At 38.5% G+C, this 18,382-nt stretch overlaps 1 protein-coding gene across 3 annotated transcripts in view; it reads left to right on the top strand.

Moving 5' to 3' along the window:
• Nucleotides 1–18,382, top strand: part of UBE2V2 (ubiquitin conjugating enzyme E2 V2) — a 64,682-nt gene that overhangs the window by 33,346 nt on the left and 12,954 nt on the right. For 2 of the 3 annotated variants that reach the window (XM_010588307.3, XM_064267695.1), the window contains exons 2-3: nucleotides 3,778–3,926; nucleotides 9,919–10,044. In XM_010588307.3, the coding sequence (XP_010586609.1) occupies nucleotides 3,778–3,926; nucleotides 9,919–10,044 (275 nt within the window). The remainder of the gene's footprint in view (nucleotides 1–3,777; nucleotides 3,927–9,918; nucleotides 10,045–18,382) is intronic. The other variant, XM_064267696.1, reaches the window with a different exon arrangement.

Below are 18,382 nucleotides of genomic sequence, written 5' to 3'. Positions count from 1 at the left end.
CTCACCAGTTTGTCACTGTGAATAGGAGACTGGACTAGTTAGGAGCCTGAAGACCTGAGTTCTTGACTTGGTTTCATGACTAATTAATAATTTTGGGACGTTTGGATGATCACTTAACATTACCTACTATTAATTTTCTTTCCTCTGAAGTGTTTGATTTTGGACTGGATGATCTGAAGTCTCTATGGACCTAAAAAATGGGCAGCATTTTACAAGTTTCAGCTAGAAAGGGGTAGATATGTGGGCAACTTTTTTTTTTTTAATCTTTTGTTGACAAAGATTTTAGACTTAGGGGATTAAAATATTTAAAAATGTTAAACAGCACATGCATAAGCATGGGCATACTGGATAAAGACAAGCAGAACTACAGAAAAAGAAGGGCAGCGGGCAGTTTCGGCATGGACTGCGTACACTGCAGCTTTCATGGAGCAACAGCGCCACCTTGTGGCTTTTTTTTTTCTTTTCGCAGGCATTGGTGATTGGATGAAGTAAGACTAGAGAGTGCTCTAGCCCTGAATTTAAAAAGTGTAGCTTACTGATAATTTTGTTTTTGAGTGTCAGACTTCAAAAACAAAACAGTGTTAGTTGCTGTACCCGTTTAAGTGTTAACATTACCAATAACTAATCTGTTAATCTTAGGACTTTGTTCCCAAAATGCTAGATAGTTGTTGAAAAGATTAGCAGTACCTAGGTTTGTTACTTTTAGGGCACTTAGCTAAAAAGGAGCCCTGGTGACACATTGATTAAGCACTCGGTTGCTAACTGAAAGGTCAGCAGTTCAAACCCACCAGCTGTGCTGCATAAGAAAGATGTGGCACTCTGCTTCTGTAAAGATGACAGCCTTGGAAACCCTATGGGGCAGTTCTACCCTGTCCCATAGAATTGCTTGGAGTCAAAATCGACTCAGTTTGGTTTTAGCAAAAAAGAAACATTAATTTTATATTATTTTTTTTGTAGTTTGGATGTTCATAAAGGTCATCAGACTGAATTGGTTGTAAGAAGGAGGCAAAGAAATTTACCTCAAATTTAGAATTATTCTTGGTAGAATAACTTCATAATGGCAAGGGTAATCATGCTTGTTTAAGATCGCTTTAAAAAGCGATACAATAAGTAATATATTGTGAAGATCATTAACTGTACATTTAAAGAAAAAAATGTTCTAGTGTTATGTGAATAGAAACTTACGTCTCAGGGTAAAATTTCCAGTGACAATCATATAGGAATTTACAAGCAGTTATTATTCTCACACAATGTGTTGACTTATAGAGGATTGTTGTTATTAGTTGCCATTTAGTAAATTCCAACTCCTGTGACACCATGTGTGTAGACTGCTCCATGGGGTTTTCAGTGGCTGTGACCTTTGGAAGCAGATTCCCAGGCCTGTCTTCTGAGGCACTTTTGGGTGGGTTCGAACTGCCTACCATTTGGGTAGTAATTGAGTACTTAAATGTTTTTAACTGTTTTTACCACTCAGGGACACCACACACAACTTAGGTGGAAGGAAATAGAAAGCTTATGTAATTCTACTTCATACAAAATCTAAAATGATAATAGTCAATGTTCACTGTATTTAAGATGGGTTTACTACATTTAAGAGTGCTCCTTAGAAGGGAGGGTGGCAAGACTTCATCTTATGTACTTCATACTTCAGACGTGTTACCAGGAGGGACCGGTCCCTGGAAAAGGACATCATGCTAGGTAAAGTAGAGGGTCAGAAAAAAAGAGGAAGACTCTTAATGAGTTGGACTGAACAATGGGCTCAAACATAGTGATTGTGAGGATGGCACAGGACCAGGACGTATTTTGTCCTTTTGTACATAAGGTATCTGTGAGTTGGAACTGACTTGATGGCACCTAACAACAAGATGGATTGCCTTGCTTAATTTTCACAATAATTCCATGAAGTAGAAACCATTGATGTTGCAGTTTTAGAGATGAGAAGACTGGGTTTTAGGGTCATATATCAGGTGGGCAGCAGAACTGGGCGATAAACTCAGGTAGTCTGATTCCTAGCTCTGGGTTGTCAGACCCAGGATGTGCTGCCTACATGGCATGTAGTGCTGTGTAACTTAGACTTTAAGGAAGAGTGACTTTGGGCTAAAAACTAAATTTTAATGCTGGATCTGCCACTTACAGCTGTATGAACTTGGGTAGATCACAAACTTCTCCAAACTTCATTTTTACAACTGTAAAACGGCTGTTTTTAGAATTAAATGGGATAACTTATTTCAAATGGCATACAATGTGTGTTAAACAAATGGTTATTAATAATCATAATAGCTGTAGTAATGGCGGTTCCCGTTATTGTGATTTATAATAGTCCTACATTTCTGTGGCCCAAGATTTTCAAGCGTTTTTTCAAAGCACAGTATATAAAGTAGGTGGTTTTAATTTTTTTTGTTTATTATAGGACCTACTGGATTTTCATTATATAGAAGGATTACTGTGAATAAGTAAATGGGATGTGTTGGATTCAGTAGGATAGAGAAATTACACAAAATGACAGTTATTGTTAAGGAGATATAACTTTTTATTTTAGCTTCTTTGTGTGTGTGTGTGTGAGGGGTGGTGGGGAGAGAAGGATTCTGAGGGTATGTACATATTTTTTATAGGAGTATTGTGGTGGGCTTGGATGATGTTCAGTGTTAGATGCTGTTGAGAACGTGGAAGACCACAGAGTCCGTCCTTTTGTAGAGAGTCCAGGCCAGTAATCCTATGAAAGATTATAATAAATTGGGAAGAATTGTGGTTTAAGTCAAGGGGTTATAGGTCAAAAGTATGGCAAAGATTAAGGTTCAGTGAGAATGAAGGAGTGGAACTGTGAAAGGATAGAAGAATCTAGGTAGAGAGAGATTTTTATGTTAAGATTTTAGAAACTGAGTGAAAAATGATGAAGTCTAAAGGGTAGAAGTACCTCTGATGGTGCAGTGGTTAAGAGTTCAGCTGCCAACCAAAAAGTCAGCAATTTGAATCCACCAGCTGCTCCTCGGAAACCCTATGGGGCAGTACTACTCTGACCTATAGGGTCGCTATGAGTTGGAATGGAGTTGATGGCAACGGGTTTTCTTTTTTTAAAAGGATAGAAACATCCAAGAAATGGAGTCGAGGCATAAGAAAGGTTAATGGAGTGTGAAAAATTTGCTAGATTAGGCAAGGAGGTGAAGGAAGTATCCTAGGAAACTGTTAGGAATGTAAGGAAAATTGTTCTCAAGTCAAAGAACCCCCCAAGTGATGGTTATGTAGTGGTGCTGACCTGGGAGAGGTAGGACCCCATGGGTAAGGGATGAGCATGAGAGCCAAGGAAGGAGAAGGGGGAAGGGAGACTGGCTGGGACTCTTCAGCATTCTAGAAAGCAGTACCTTTTTGTGTTTTCTAAGATGGAACATAACTTTCTTTAAGAAAATTATTATAGGTATAAGTTAATGAAATTTAGGTCTTATGAACTTTCTGATTATGTCTATTTATTTGATGCAGGAACAGAGACCTCAGTTAGAGACAATATTCACTTTCCAGATTTTTCTTTGTGATTGCTTTGTGTCAGTATAAAATCGATTCATTAGGAATTTATATACATTTTCAGTGCTGCTGTTAATGTTTGGTCTAGTACTTTCTTCAGCGCTTTCATTTTGAGCAGTTTTCAGATTTGGCATTTTCTAGAACAGAATGTTTTTTAAAGGGAATTTTTGGGGAAAATTAAATTTGGAAAAAACAAATTGAATATGCGTAGCTTTTATAATTTTGAGCTTTTTACATTTATGTTGACATTGTCTTGTATAGGAGTTAAAGTTCCTCGTAATTTTCGCTTGTTGGAAGAACTTGAAGAAGGACAAAAAGGAGTAGGTGATGGTACGGTGAGCTGGGGCCTTGAAGATGACGAAGACATGACACTTACAAGGTGGACAGGCATGATCATTGGGCCACCAAGGGTCAGTGCGATAAATTGTATTTATTTTTTCTATTAATGTTTATTGTAATTTTGGAGTAGTTTATTTTATAATATCGCTATTAAAATAAATAGTTATAATAATGTCTAACTGAAATAATTCCTTTTTATTTTCTTTGTTTTTATTGCTGCTTCATGTGTACAGGGTATAATGCTTGATTTTATCTGGAGGATTGGGGGAAGAGATTGATAGGATGGTAGCTATCGATCTTTTGCATATATATAAATGACTAAATTTAATATGGCGAAATTCACCATGGGGCTTTAGAATATGTTTCTTCTTGTTGGAATAATTGAGGAAAGCTCTATAGTGGAGGAAGTTGGATTTGGTATAAGCTGCAAAGGCCTTGTAGGATTTCAGAAGATAGAGATGGAATGGAGAACATTCCAGCTAGAGAGGAGAAAGGTGAGGAAGTGAAGGAGATATTTGGGAAGAGCAGGTAGCCTGTTTTCATGTAACGTGTTACTAGTCCACTCGTATGTAGCTGAAAGTTTCTAAGTTGGTGTGTATTGCATGCATGTTTGTATTTGCTCTCTGACACTTGACATGCCACGTAAATGCTTTAGGCCTCAATTTCTTCATTTATAAAATCAATGAAAAGTCTGTAATTCTTATATAACTTCCAGTATTGCTCGGGCAATGGGACCATTGTGCTTTATCCTTAGGCCTTTGCCAAGTTTATGAAGTTTTCCTTTTACTCTAATCGTTTTCTAGAGTGGGAATTTTTTTACTCCATTGCATTCCTTGCTTAAAGGTTCCATGTGCTGCACCCCTTGCAGTTCTTGTTTAAAGTATGTGCTATGCCCTATTGTTGACTCACCGAAAAGAACATGCATTTGAAGTTTTTTTAATCTTTGATTTTGTATATAGGTTGCTACCTTATCATGAGAGCATTTCAACTGTTTTGTTGTTGAACAGAATTTATATTTCCTCTTGATTATTACAAAAGAAAAAATGGGTCAGATGATTAGCTATGTTAACCAGAGAGGAGAAATTAGCATGTGTTTTATGATATTTTCAGGTATTGCTTTGAAAAATTCATGCATACTACTAAACTACGTAATAATTCCCCTTCCCTATGCCACTCTTGATTTTTCCATAAGACATTTTAGGAAGGAAATAAAGTATTGATTGTTAGAACCCTTGATGTGTTATTAATTTGGTATTTGTAATATAAGCCTTCATTTTCACAGCCTGTGAACATTACCGTGGCCTGTTTGGTAACAAATGTTTATAATTTATGAACATTCTGATTTAATGGATGGTTTGAGGATTTAGCAGTCTGAAGTTGGTGGTATTATAAGTTAGAAATTATTTAGTTTTTCTCCAGTCATTGCCTCTAGTGGACTGTATCTTAAGAATGCCTTGAGGCTGGTGTGTGAGCTCTTCAGGGGCCTGAGGGCTGTTCCATAGTATAGTCCCCAGATGTAGTCTAGTCCCCAGTGGGACTACCCAGGCCAGCTGCCTTTCCCAGTATCACTGGACTGCAGGGCGCTTCCGTCTAGGGCTCTGCTCCACTGCTCTTCTCTCTCCTTCAGACTTACTTCTCCCCTTCCTTTTCCTGCTCAGGGAGGTACAGGGCAGATGAACAGTGCTCCTGCCTTCGCAACTTTATCTTGCAGTAGGCCTTCTGGCCTCCGTGGCTCGGGGTGGAGAAGTACCTGTCTCACTGCCTTTGGGTGTTGGGAAGATGCCCAGTGTTCTTCCCTAGGCCAGCTTCTAGTCACCATTCCATTACTCTCCTGTGCAACCCTCTCTCCAGCTCTCCTTCACTGAGGCCTGGGTGGGTGCAGCGCTGGTTCAAGTGCCTGTTAGTAGTGCTGCAGGGGTTAGCCTCTGACCCCAGTAGGTCTCTGTGTTCACAAGATGGGATATTTTAGGGTTACTTTGATCCCAGCTGTAGGTTTCTACATCCAGCCAGGACAATAGGAAAACTCCTACCTTAATATACATAGTGTTACATGGATTTAGTTTTGTTTATTTTTGTACATAACTAATTAAGCTCCCTGCTTTTTTTTTTTTAAATCTTATTCCAGTATTTATTTGGATTTATATGGTTAGCAATTTTGTTTTTCCACGTGTTTATAGGTTAAATTTTCTGAGCATTAGAGATTTAGCAACTTTTCCAGGTTTCCTCATGTGTACATGGAGGTACTGTGCCCATCTTTAGAAGGTGTGAGAATTAAATGAAATAATGATTAGATAGTAGGAGAGTGCCAGGTTATAGCAGATATTAGTAAATATTAGCTCCTTTTTACTACTCTCCTTTCTATTTTATTTGTTTTTATTTTTTGTAGAAAGCAGAAAGACCTGGCTGTTAATTTAAAGTTTAGAGTCCTAAAACTAATCAAAAATGTCAAAAGTTTGCTGTTTACTCTAAGCAGTGAATTAGATCAGTATGCTAGCTTGCAGATTTTTGTTTTAACTTAAAAAAAGAATTGTGTTATAATTTACATATAGTGAAACATACAGATCTTATTCTGAGTTGCTACCGATACGCCTGTCAAGATAGGGAGCATTCCCATCATCACAGCAAGTTCAGTGTATCCTTTCTCATTCCCCACCTCACCGCAACCACTTGTTTTTGCACCATAGATTTGCTGTCCCTGGTGCAGAGCTTCCTATCAGTGGGAGCTTGTATGCTTCTGGTCCTGCTGCTTTTGCTTAGCACAGTGTCAGGGTTCAGCTGGGTTGTTATATTTATTAGTAATTTGTTTTTTTGCTGAGTAGTTGTCTACTGTATGAATATACATAATGTTTTTATCAATTCTGTTTGTGGACATTTAGATTTTTTTCTAGTTTTTGACTATTAGAAATAAAGCTGCTGCGAACATTCTCGTACAAGTCTTCATGTGAACATCTGTTCTCATTTCTATCGGGTAGTCGTGTGGAAATGCTGCATCATAGGGTAGGGGTATGCATGTTTATATGAAAATGCCAGATCTTTTCCAAAGTGGCTGCACCAGTTTCCACTGCCGTCAACTACGTCTGAGAGGTTTGGTCGTTTCACGTACTTTGAATATTTTTAACATTTCAGGATTCCTTCAGGGTTAGCAGACTTTTTTTAAAAATTTTTATGTAACTTTAATGCAAGTTCTCCAGCGATTCTCATGTGTATCCATATTGGAGAACCACGAGACTACCGAATTTTTATGCAGATAATGCATACCTTCTTCATTTGTTTGCAAGCTGTGCCCTGCCTCTGTGAGGTATTTTCGTAATTGCCACTATACCAGCTTTTTTTTACATGCAGCTATAAAAAAATATAGCATAGGGCACCTACAAAAATACCTTGTAGGGGGGCGTGGTTGGCAAACAAACCTAGAAGGCTTGCGTTATTTGCATACATACATGGTACATGATTTTTTTTCAGTGAAAATATACACAGCAAAGCACACCAATTCAGCAGTTTCTATGTGTAAATAGATGATTTCTTCACATCTGTCTGATTTAGCCCCCCCTTTCTTTTTAATAACATATTCAAAATACTGGGCATTTTGTTAATATTTGTTACTAAAGTTGGATGAATTTTATACAGCTCTTTTTTAAAATGTTGACATATTTAATAATACATGTACAAGACTGTTGATTACATTAACATCCCAAATCTGACCTCTCTTGGGGGTTAGCTCTTATTTATGGGAAAGAGAGCTGTGCATCACTTTTGGTAAACAAAACCTGTAGATAGTTGATTTAGCTTCTTTTCCCCTCTTTTTTTTTTTTTGATAATTATTATTATTTGTTGTTGAGAACATGCACAGCAAAACATACACTTGTTCAACAGTTTCTACATGTACAATTCAGTGATGTTGATGACATTCTTGGAGTTGTGTGACCATTCTCGTCCTCTTTTTATGAGTTGTTCCTCTCCCATTAACCTAATCTTACTGCCCCTTAAGGATCCTATCTATTCTTTTGACTTACTGTTACCAATTTGATCCCGTATAGATAGTTCTTAAAAGAGCATAATGCTCAAGGCAAACATTCTTTGCTAGTTAAGCTAAACTAGCCTGGTTTTAAGAAGACTTCAGGGGATTAGTTTAAAGATTATCTCAGGGCAGTAGTTTCATGGGTTCATTCAGCCTCCACAGCTCCAGAAAATCTGGATTCCATGAGAATTTGTAATTCTGTTCTGCGTTTTCTCCTTTTTGATCAGGATTCTTCTATAGAATCTTTGATCAAAATATTCAGTAATGGTAACTGAGCACCATCCAGTTTTTCTGGTCTTATGGCAAAGAAGGCAGTTGTTCATGGAGGCAGTTAGCCACGTGTTCTGTTTCCTTCTCCTATTCCTGACTCTCCTTCTTCCTTTGTTGCTCCAGGTGAACAGAGAACAATTCTTATGCCTAGGTTGGCCACTTGCAAGCTTTTAAGACTCAGACATTATGCAGTGAACTAGGAGGTAGAACAGAAGCACCCAAACACGCTGTTAGTCCAGCTAACTGAGATGTCCCATGATACCAGTACCCGAAACCTCCAAACCAAGGAGCCAGACCCCATGAGGCATTTAGTTGTACATAAGCAGCCTCAGCAGCTACTCTTTTTGTTGTTGTTATTGTTTTAAATGTATCTATCTCACACTTTGATTGATTCAACTTTTTCAAGGTGTTCAGTTTACCGATAGCAGTTAGAATATTTGGTTGTGCAATTCTACCCTTAAGTTGTTAACTGAAACTCAGTACTTCATAAGTAATAATCTCCCCTTTCTCCCTCCCTCCCAGCCCTGGTAACCCACTAAGAAACTTTGGTTTCTGTACGTTTGCCTTTTCTGATCTTTATATGAGTGAGGTCATACAATATTTGTCCTTCTGTGATTGACGTCCTTCACTCAGCTTAATGTCTTCAAGCTCCATTCATATGGAACCATGTATTCCCCCTCAGTTTTATACAGGAAGCAGCAGGTATTAAATTTGTCATTTTGATTTATTTTTCACTTTACTATTTTAATGGTACACTAATAAGCAGCCAAATGAAGAAAAGCGAAATGAAAGCCAGGGGCCAGTGGTACAATAGGTAATGCGTTTATCTATGAATCATAAGACCATAGATTGGACTTCTGCCTGGCTCGGGCCTAAGCTGGTGGCACAGTGGCAAAGCGCTTGGCTGCTAACTGAAAGGTCGGTGGTTTGAACCTGTCCAGCAACTTTGTGGAAGAAAAGATCTGGTGATCTGCTCCCATAAAGATGACAGCCTAGGAAACCCTATGGGGCAGTTCTACTCTGTCATATAGGGTTGTGCTGAGTGAGAATCAACTTGATGGCACACAACACGAATAATCTAGTAGCTTTAAGTCTGGTAGCCTTAAAATAGCTGTTTTTTAATATGTTGGTAATTAGACTTTATGGTTAAGACACTGTATTTAAAATAAAAAACAGCAATACAAGATAAATATAAGTAAGAGACATGAAATAATTATGTTGTATTGCTGGAAGATGGTATAATATGATGCGTTTCCTTTTTCTAGAAGGTATCGATTGCTATGTAAGTAGGGCAGAAATATAATTTATCATCCCACCATTTGAGATTGTAAGGGGCACTATTAATAATTAACACTTACTGGCACAGTAGGAACAAACAGGACTGTCCTAGGCAAACCAGATCCTTTTACAGAAGTGACACAAATCGAGTAGTCCCCCATCACAGTATAACCTTTTTAGCCAAATGTGAATTTAAGTGTTTTGTTTTGCCTTCTCATTAATTATATGCATTGTACTCCCCAAAAAGTTCTGATGATATGGGTAGTACTTTGTAGAATTATTTTAATTTTATAAAATCCCTACTTTTAAGTATGCTTGGTGCAGTTTTTTCTAACCATATAGGTCAAGTACACTTGAATGGAGAGCAGTGAATTCTTCATTGTTCACACATTCATATCAAGTGCATTCATATTGTACATTTCCTCTTTATTATCACTTGATATTATTATTTTAGGTATTGTAATTTGGATTGTCTTTTTTTTTTTTTTGCCTTTCAGACAAATTATGAAAACAGAATATATAGCCTGAAAGTAGAATGTGGACCTAAATATCCAGAAGCTCCTCCATCAGTTAGATTTGTAACAAAAATTAATATGAATGGAATAAATAATTCCAGTGGAGTGGTAAGTTAAAATAACCATTTTATTCTTTTAAACCTCTAATAGATAGTCTGGAGAAAGTTAAAAAAAAAAAAAAAAGAGAAGCTTTGTTTAACTAAAAATCTAAAGAAGTTTTTCTTCTGTTGCTTTTGTTTCATAAATCCACCCATTCTTAAAAACCTTACTCTACCAGCCTACATAGATGTGATGGTAACACTTTATTTTTCTCAGTGTTTCATTAATTGTTCGGTAGCCTTATTCCAGTTGAATCCCTATTTGATGAAAAGATGAACTTTATTTTTCTGAGTATTACTTTTCTTTAGGGTTAAAGTGTACTTGGTGGGATTAAAAGGATGAATATTCATGAAGGGGGCTTTGCATTGAGAAATAAGTATGTCTGTACTAGAACAGTCATGGTCGAGCAAGGTTGTCTGTTTCAAACAAATAAACCAACACCTTATTAGGCCAATTAACTGGGATGTCCCATGAAACCATGACCCTAAATCTCCAAACCAAGGAACCAAATCCCCTGAGGTGTTCGGCTGTACATAAGCAGCCTCAGCAGCTACTCTTTCTTTTTTTTTGTCGTTGTTGTAAATGTATCTAATCACACAACCTTTGCCAATTCAGCTTTTTATAGGTGTACAACTTATTGACAGCAATTACATTAATTGGTTGTACAACTCTATCCGGAATCAGTGCAATTTTTCCATCACTCTAAACCCAAACTCAGTGATCCATAAGCAATAAGTCCCCTCTTTCCTCCTTCCTCCTGCCCCTGGTAACCATTAAGAAACTTTGGTTTCTATACGTTTGCCTTTTCTTGTCTTTTTATATAAGTGAAGTCGTACAATATTTGTCCTTTTGTGATTAACTTATTTCACTCAGCTTAATGGCTTCAAACTCCATCCATATTGTAGCATGTTCCAAGATTTCTTTTCTCTTACTGGCTGGGTGGTATTTCATTGTATGTATGTGCCTCATTTTGTTTATCCATTTACCTGTTGACGAGCATTTATTGGAAACCCTGGCGGCATAGCGGTTAAGTGCTACGGCTGCTAACCAAAGGGTTGGCACTTCAAATCCACCAGGCGCTCCTTGGAAACTCTGTGGGGCAGTTCTACTCTGTCCTATAGGGTTGCTATGAGTCGGAATCGACTCGACGGCACTGGGTTTGGTTTTGTTTTTGGGCATTTATTTGCTTCCGCCTTTTGGCTGTTGGGAATAGTGCTGCAATGACATTGGTGTACAAATCTCTGAGTCTCTGCTTTCAAGTCTTTTGGGTATACACCTAGAAGTGAAATGGCTGGGTTATATGGTAGTTAGTTCTGTGTTTAATTTTTTTAGGAACCACCACACTGTTTTCTCAACAGCAGAGGATAAGGGTTCCAATATCCCCACATCCTTGCCAACATTTGTTATATTCTTTTTTTCGTAATCTTACCCATCTTAGTGGGAGTGAAATGGTATCTCATTGTGGTTTAGATTTGCATCTCTGATGGCTAATGACATTTAACATCTTTTCATGTGTTTGGTGGCCATTTGAATGTCTTCTTGGGTGAAATGTTTATTCAAGTCCTTTGCCCAATTTATTATTGGGTTATTTGTCTTTTTGTTGTTAAGTTGCTGAAGTTTTATATATATTTTGGTTATTGATTCTTATTCAGTATATGGTTTCTGGAGATATTCTTCCTGTTGGTGATTTGTCCTTTTACTTTCTTGGTAAAGTCTTTTGATGAACAAATATTTTTAATTTTATGAGGTCTCATTTATTTTGTCTTTTGCTGTTAGTGCCTTTGCTATTATATTGGGTAATCCATTAAAAGCTAGGCCTGACAACATTGCCCCTGCATTTTCTTCTAAGAATTTTATGATTTTAGTTTTCACATTTAGGTCCTTAATCCATTTTGAGTTTGTTTTTGTGTATGGATCCTGTTTCATTTTTCTGCATGTGGAAGTCCGGTTTTCCTAACACCATTTATTGAAGAGACTCTTCTTTCTCCATGGAATGGATTTAACACCCTCGTCAAAAATCAGTTGACCGTAGGCATGTGGGTTTATTTCTGAACTCTTAATTCTATTCCATTGGTCTGTTTCTGTTGTTTATCAATATCAGGCTGTTTGCCTTACTGTAGTATATAGTATGTTTTAAAAACAGGAGGTGTGAGTTCAAGTACTTTGTTCTTCTCTTTCAGCATTGCTTTAGCTATTCGAGGCTCTTGCCATTCCATATAAAGTTGAGGATGGGTTTTTTTTATTTCTGTAAAGAAGGCTGTTGGAATTTCCATCGGGATTTTGTTGAATCTGTAGATTGCTTTGAATAATAATGGTATCTTAACAGTATTAAGTTTTCTAATCCAGTCCATGAACAAGGAACATCTTGCCATTTGTTTAAATCTTCTTTAATCACTTTCAGCAGTGTTTCATAATTTTCACTGTATAGTCCTTTTATATCCCTGGTTAAATTTATTCATAGGTATTTCACTCTCTTAGATTTCTATTTTAAATGGAACTTTTCCCTTAGTTTCCCATTCAGACTTCTCATTGTTGGTGTATAGAAGCCTAAGCAATTTTTGTTTGTTGATCTTGTACCCTGAAACCTTGCTAAATTTCTCTCTTAGCTGTGGAAGTTTTCTTGAGAACTCTTTGGGGTTTTCTGTATATAGGATCATGTCATCTGTAAGTAGAGATAATTTCACTTCTTTTCCTATCTGGATATATTTTATTTTCTTGTCTTATTGCTCTAGTAAGGGCATGTAATACAGTATCGAGTACAGTGGTGAGAGTGGGCACCCTTGTTTCTGATTTCAAGCGGGAAATCTCTTAGTCTTTTTCCATTAAATATAATGTTGGCTTTTCATATATGCCCTGAATCATAATGAGGAATTTCCCTTCTATTCCAGTCTTCTTGAGGGTTTTCATCAGGAATGGGTGTTGGATTTTATCAAATGTTTTTTCTGTGCCCATAGAGATGGTCATGTAGTTCTTTTCCTTTGCTCTGTTGATGTGGTGTTTATGTTGATTGATTTTCTAGTGTTGAACCATCCCGGTATTCTGGAATAAGTCCCACTTGGTCAAGGTATATGACTTTTAATATGTTGTTGGATTTTGTTAGTATTTTCTTGAGGATTTTTGCATCTGTATTCATAAGAGATATTGGCCTGTAGTTTTATTTTTTTGAATATTGTGTTTTAGGTGAAAGTGTACATAGGAAATTAGTTTCCCATTTAACAATTTTTGTACAAATTGTTCCATGTCATTGGTTATAATTTTTTTTTTTTTTTGGAAGGTTCACTTGTTATGGTCTGTTGAGATTTTCTGTTTTTTCTTGAGTGAGTTTGGGTTGGTTGTGTGCTTCTAAGAATTTGTCCATTTCATGTACATTTACCCATTTTTTTGACATTTTGCCTCCCTCCGCCATCCTCCCCCTATCCCAACTGTCACTAAGTCCTGTTTGTTTTATGTTGAAAATGTAACTTGAGGCAAGTCTTAGTTTTCTATATACCCACCCACCCACTGCCGTCGAGTCGATTCCGACTCATAGCGACCCTATAGGACAGACTAGAACTACATTGCATCAAATGACTGCTGGCCTTTATCTCTTGCCTGGACCCTTATACCAGTGTTTCTGATTTTCACTTTTTACCCCCTGTAACCTTTACCAGGGAGTCCTGGTGGTGCAGTGGCTAAAGCTCTCAGCTGCTAACCGAAAGGTCAGTGGTTTGAACCCACCAGCTGCTCCGTGGGAGAAAGATGTGACAGTCTGCTTCTGTAAAGATTTACTGCCTTGGAAACCCTATGGGGGAGTTCTACTCTGTACAGTAGGTCGGTACAAATTGGCATTGACTGGCAGTGAGTTTGGTTTGATTTGGATACTCTTCACCAAGGAAACAATCAGAGGGATCTTTCTAAAACCTGAATTGCATTGTGTCACTTCCATGCTTTTAAAATCTTTTAATGACTTCAGCCTCGTTGACAACTCTTCTTGCCACAGCTTGCTGGGAGCTGGCAGGGTGCTTGCTGTCTTCACTCCTTTCAGTTGGCCTCAGTGCCTTTATACTTGCTGTTCTTGCTGTCTGGGACTCTCTCCTAGTTTGGCCAATCCCTAGGGATCCTTCACTTCTCAATGTAAATGTTACTTTCTCAGAGAGGTATGCCCTGATTCCGCTATCCGAGTTAGACCTCTTCTGTTATTCCATTATAGTTACTCTCTTACTCTGATTTTAGTAACACTTACTACAAATTTATTATCATTTTTCTCTTTATTTTATTTTGTTTTTGGTGTTTATAAAGGAAATATTTCTAACATACAGATGAGTATTAGAGAATGATATAACCAACACTCATGTACCCTCTACCTAACTCTCTCAGATCTTAACATTTTTGACCTTTTGGAAACATATCTTCTGTTTTTAATAGAAAGACTACCTTATAAACAATTAACCCTGTGTCTAGCTCTTCCCAGTTAGCTTCTCTTTCCTCTTTCCTTGAGATCCTTGGGTGGTGAAAAAGGTTTTGCACTCAACTGCTAACCTAAAGGTTGGTTGAAATCTATCTAGTGATGCCAAGGAAGAAAAGGCCTGGTGATGTGCTTCCATAAAGATTACAGCCAAGAAGAGACTGTGGAGCAATTCTACTCTGTAACACATGGGGTCACCATGAGTCAGAATTTCTCAATAGCAGCAGGTTTGGTTTGGCTTGGGTCCTCTTTCCTCAGAGGCAGGCCTGTCCTGAACTGATGGCCTTTCTGTGCTTTCCCTGGGTACCGTGGGTGCATGCCTATACTCTCGCATCGCTGCTGTACGGTGTCACGTATCAGTGATTTTTGAGAGTCATCCATGCTGAGTCATGCAAATTAGCTTGGTTTTTATTGTTTTTGAATGTTTCATTCTCTCCTTGCTGAGCATTTATGTTGTTTTCAGCGTACTACTGAAAAGATTGCTTAGTGAACACTTTTGTACAAGTATTCTTGTGCATGTATTATAGAATTGCTTTAGGGCAGTGCCTCCCAGACAATTTGTGGTGGAGGACTGGGTGATTTTTGTTTGTTTCCAATCTGTTGTGTATTAATACTTTCGTAAAATGCAATAAAATAAATTAATAGAAAAATGAAATTAAAAAAGACATACAAAATATAAGCCCTGATTTTTAAAATAAAAATTATTCTGCCAAATTGCTGCGAAAGTCCCTAAATACCTCCTCTCAGTTTGTGTACATATCTTGTCGTCAATCAGTAAACAATAGTTCACGGGACATACTTTGCATATGTAGGTGATTTGGGGGATACACCTAGAATTGGAGTGTTCACTGAGTTGTTGGACTGGTCTTCAGCTTAAGCATATGTAGCTGATTGGGGGATATACCTAGAATTGGAGTGTTCACTGAGTTGTTGGTCTGGTCTTCAGCTTAAGCATATGTAGGTGATTGGGGGGATACACCTAGAACTGGAGTGTTCACTGAATTGTTGGACTGGTCTTCAGCTTAAGCATATATAGGTGATTGGGGGTTACACCTAGAATTGGAGTGTTCACTGAGTTGTTGGTCTGGTCTTCAGCTTAAGCGTATGTAGGTGATTGGGGGATACACCTAGAATTGGGATGTTCACTGAGTTGTTGGTCTGGTCTTCAGCTTAAGCATATGTAGGTGATTGGGGGGATACACCTAGAACTGGAGTGTTCACTGAGTTGTTGGACTGGTCTTCAGCTTAAGCATATATAGGTGATTGGGGGTTACACCTAGAATTGGAGTGTTCACTGAGTTGTTGGTCTGGTCTTCAGCTTAAGCGTATGTAGGTGATTGGGGGATACACCTAGAATTGGGATGTTCACTGAGTTGTTGGTCTGGTCTTCGGTTTAAGCATATGTAGGTGATTGGGGGGATACACCTAGAATTGGAGCGTTCACGGAGTTGTTGGTCTGGTCTTCAGCTTAAGCATATGTAGGTGATTGGGGGATACACCTAGAATTGGAGTGTTCACTGAGTTGTTGGTCTGGTCTTCAGCTTAAGCATATGTAGGTGATTGGGGGATACACCTAGAATTGGAGTGTTCACTGATGTGTTGGTCTGGTCTTCAGCTTAAGCATATGTAGGTGATTGGGGGATACACCTAGAATTGGAGTGTTCACGGAGTTGTTGGTCTGCTCTTCAGCTTAAGCATATGTAGGTGATTGGGGGATACACCTAGAATTGGAGTGTTCACTGAGTTGTTGGTCTGGTCTTCAGCTTAAGCATATGTAGGTGATTTGGGGATACACCTAGAATTGGAGTGTTCACGGAGTTGTTGGTCTGGTCTTCAGCTTAAGCATATGTAGGTGATTGGGGGATACACCTAGAATTGGAATGTTCACTGAATTGTTGGTCTGGTCTTCAGATTAAGCATATGTAGGTGATTTGGGGGATACACCTAGAACTGGAGTGTTCACTGAGTTGTTGGTCTGGTCTTCAGTTTAAGCATATGTGGGTGATTAGGGGATACACCTAGAATTGGAGCGTTCACTGAGTTGTTGGTCTGGTCTTCGGTTTAAGCATATGTGGGTGATTAGGGGATACACCTAGAATTGGAGCGTTCACTGAGTTGTTGGTCTGATCTTCAGATTAATCATATGTAGGTGATTTGGGGGATACACCTAGAACTGGAGTGTTCACTGAGTTGTTGGTCTGGTCTTCAGTTTAAGCATATGTGGGTGATTAGGGGATACACCTAGAATTGGAGCGTTCACTGAGATGTTGGTCTGGTCTTCGGTTTAAGCATATGTGGGTGATTAGGGGATACACTTAGAATTGGAGCGTTCACTGAGTTGTTGGTCTGGTCTTCAGTTTAAGCATATGTGGGTGATTAGGGGATACACCTAGAATTGGAGCGTTCACTGAGTTGTTGGTCTGGTCTTCGGTTTAAGCATATGTGGGTGATTAGGGGATACACCTAGAATTGGAGCGTTCACTGAGTTGTTGGTCTGGTCTTCAGTTTAAGCATATGTGGGTGATTAGGGGATACACCTAGAATTGGAGCGTTCACTGAGTTGTTGGTCTGGTCTTCGGTTTAAGCATATGTGGGTGATTAGGGGATACACCTAGAATTGGAGCGTTCACTGAGTTGTTGGTCTGGTCTTCAGATTAAGCATATGTAGGTGATTTGGGGGATACACCTAGAACTGGAGCGTTCACTGAGTTGTTGGTCTGGTCTTCAGTTTAAGCATATGTGGGTGATTAGGGGATACACCTAGAATTGGAGCGTTCACTGAGTTGTTGGTCTGGTCTTCGGTTTAAGCATATGTGGGTGATTGGGGGATACACCTAGAACTGGAGCGTTCACTGAGTTGTTGGTCTGGTCTTCGGTTTAAGCATATGTGGGTGATTGGGGGATACACCTAGAACTGGAGCGTTCACTGAGATGTTGGTCTGGTCTTCGGTTTAAGCATATGTGGGTGATTAGGGGATACACCTAGAACTGGAGCGTTCACTGAGTTGTTGGTCTGGTCTTCGGTTTAAGCATATGTGGGTGATTGGGGGATACACCTAGAACTGGAGTGTTCACTGAGTTGTTGGTCTGGTCTTCGGTTTAAGCATATGTGGGTGATTGGGGGATACACCTAGAACTGGAGCGTTCACTGAGTTTTTGGTCTGGTCTTCAGTTTAAGCATATGTGGGTGATTGGGGGATACACCTAGAACTGGAGCGTTCACTGAGTTGTTGGTCTGGTCTTCGGTTTAAGCATTGCCGAGATGTGTCAGTGTCTGTGCCGTTAGCAGTGTATGAGTACCTTGTGAATATGCGTTTTCACTGAAACTTTGTGTTGGCAATCTGGAATGGATATTTAAAAAAAAGTGTTGATTTTAGTTATTGCAGTTGTGTAGAGGGGTGAGGGTAGAGTGAGTACCTTGGATATCAGTTTTGATTGCTATCTAGGACTCTGAATTACTACTTTTATAACTTATAAACAGTACAGGATTTCACATTGATTTTTGGTGATTGTGCCAGGATAGCTGCACATATTTTGAGGCTATTTAACTACCTCATGAATTATATTTCACATATAATTTGTTGGTGTTGTTTGTGGGTGTTGCTTTAGTAATTTCGACTTATATTTATTTAATCCAGCTCGGCAAAATTATCCCTTGTGGGTGGTTAGCATTGTAAAGCAGCAGTTACAGTGCTTTAGACTTGAGGTCTCACGTTTTGGAGGTTATTGTATGTTATAAACTGATACGATACAGATTTTGTTCTGACATGATATTTATTTTCCCATGCTTGCTTCTCCCTCCTCCCTCCTCTTCATCTTCTTAAATTTTTTTTCCTGAATTTTTTGTGCACTCTGTTTGGATTTCACAGGATTTGCAATCACTTATGTTTATTTAACTACCAT

The sequence above is a fragment of the Loxodonta africana genome, chromosome 14, assembly GCF_030014295.1.
Source record: "Loxodonta africana isolate mLoxAfr1 chromosome 14, mLoxAfr1.hap2, whole genome shotgun sequence".
NCBI lineage: Eukaryota > Metazoa > Chordata > Mammalia > Proboscidea > Elephantidae > Loxodonta > Loxodonta africana.
This window is presented reverse-complemented; position numbering and strand designations above follow the sequence as displayed.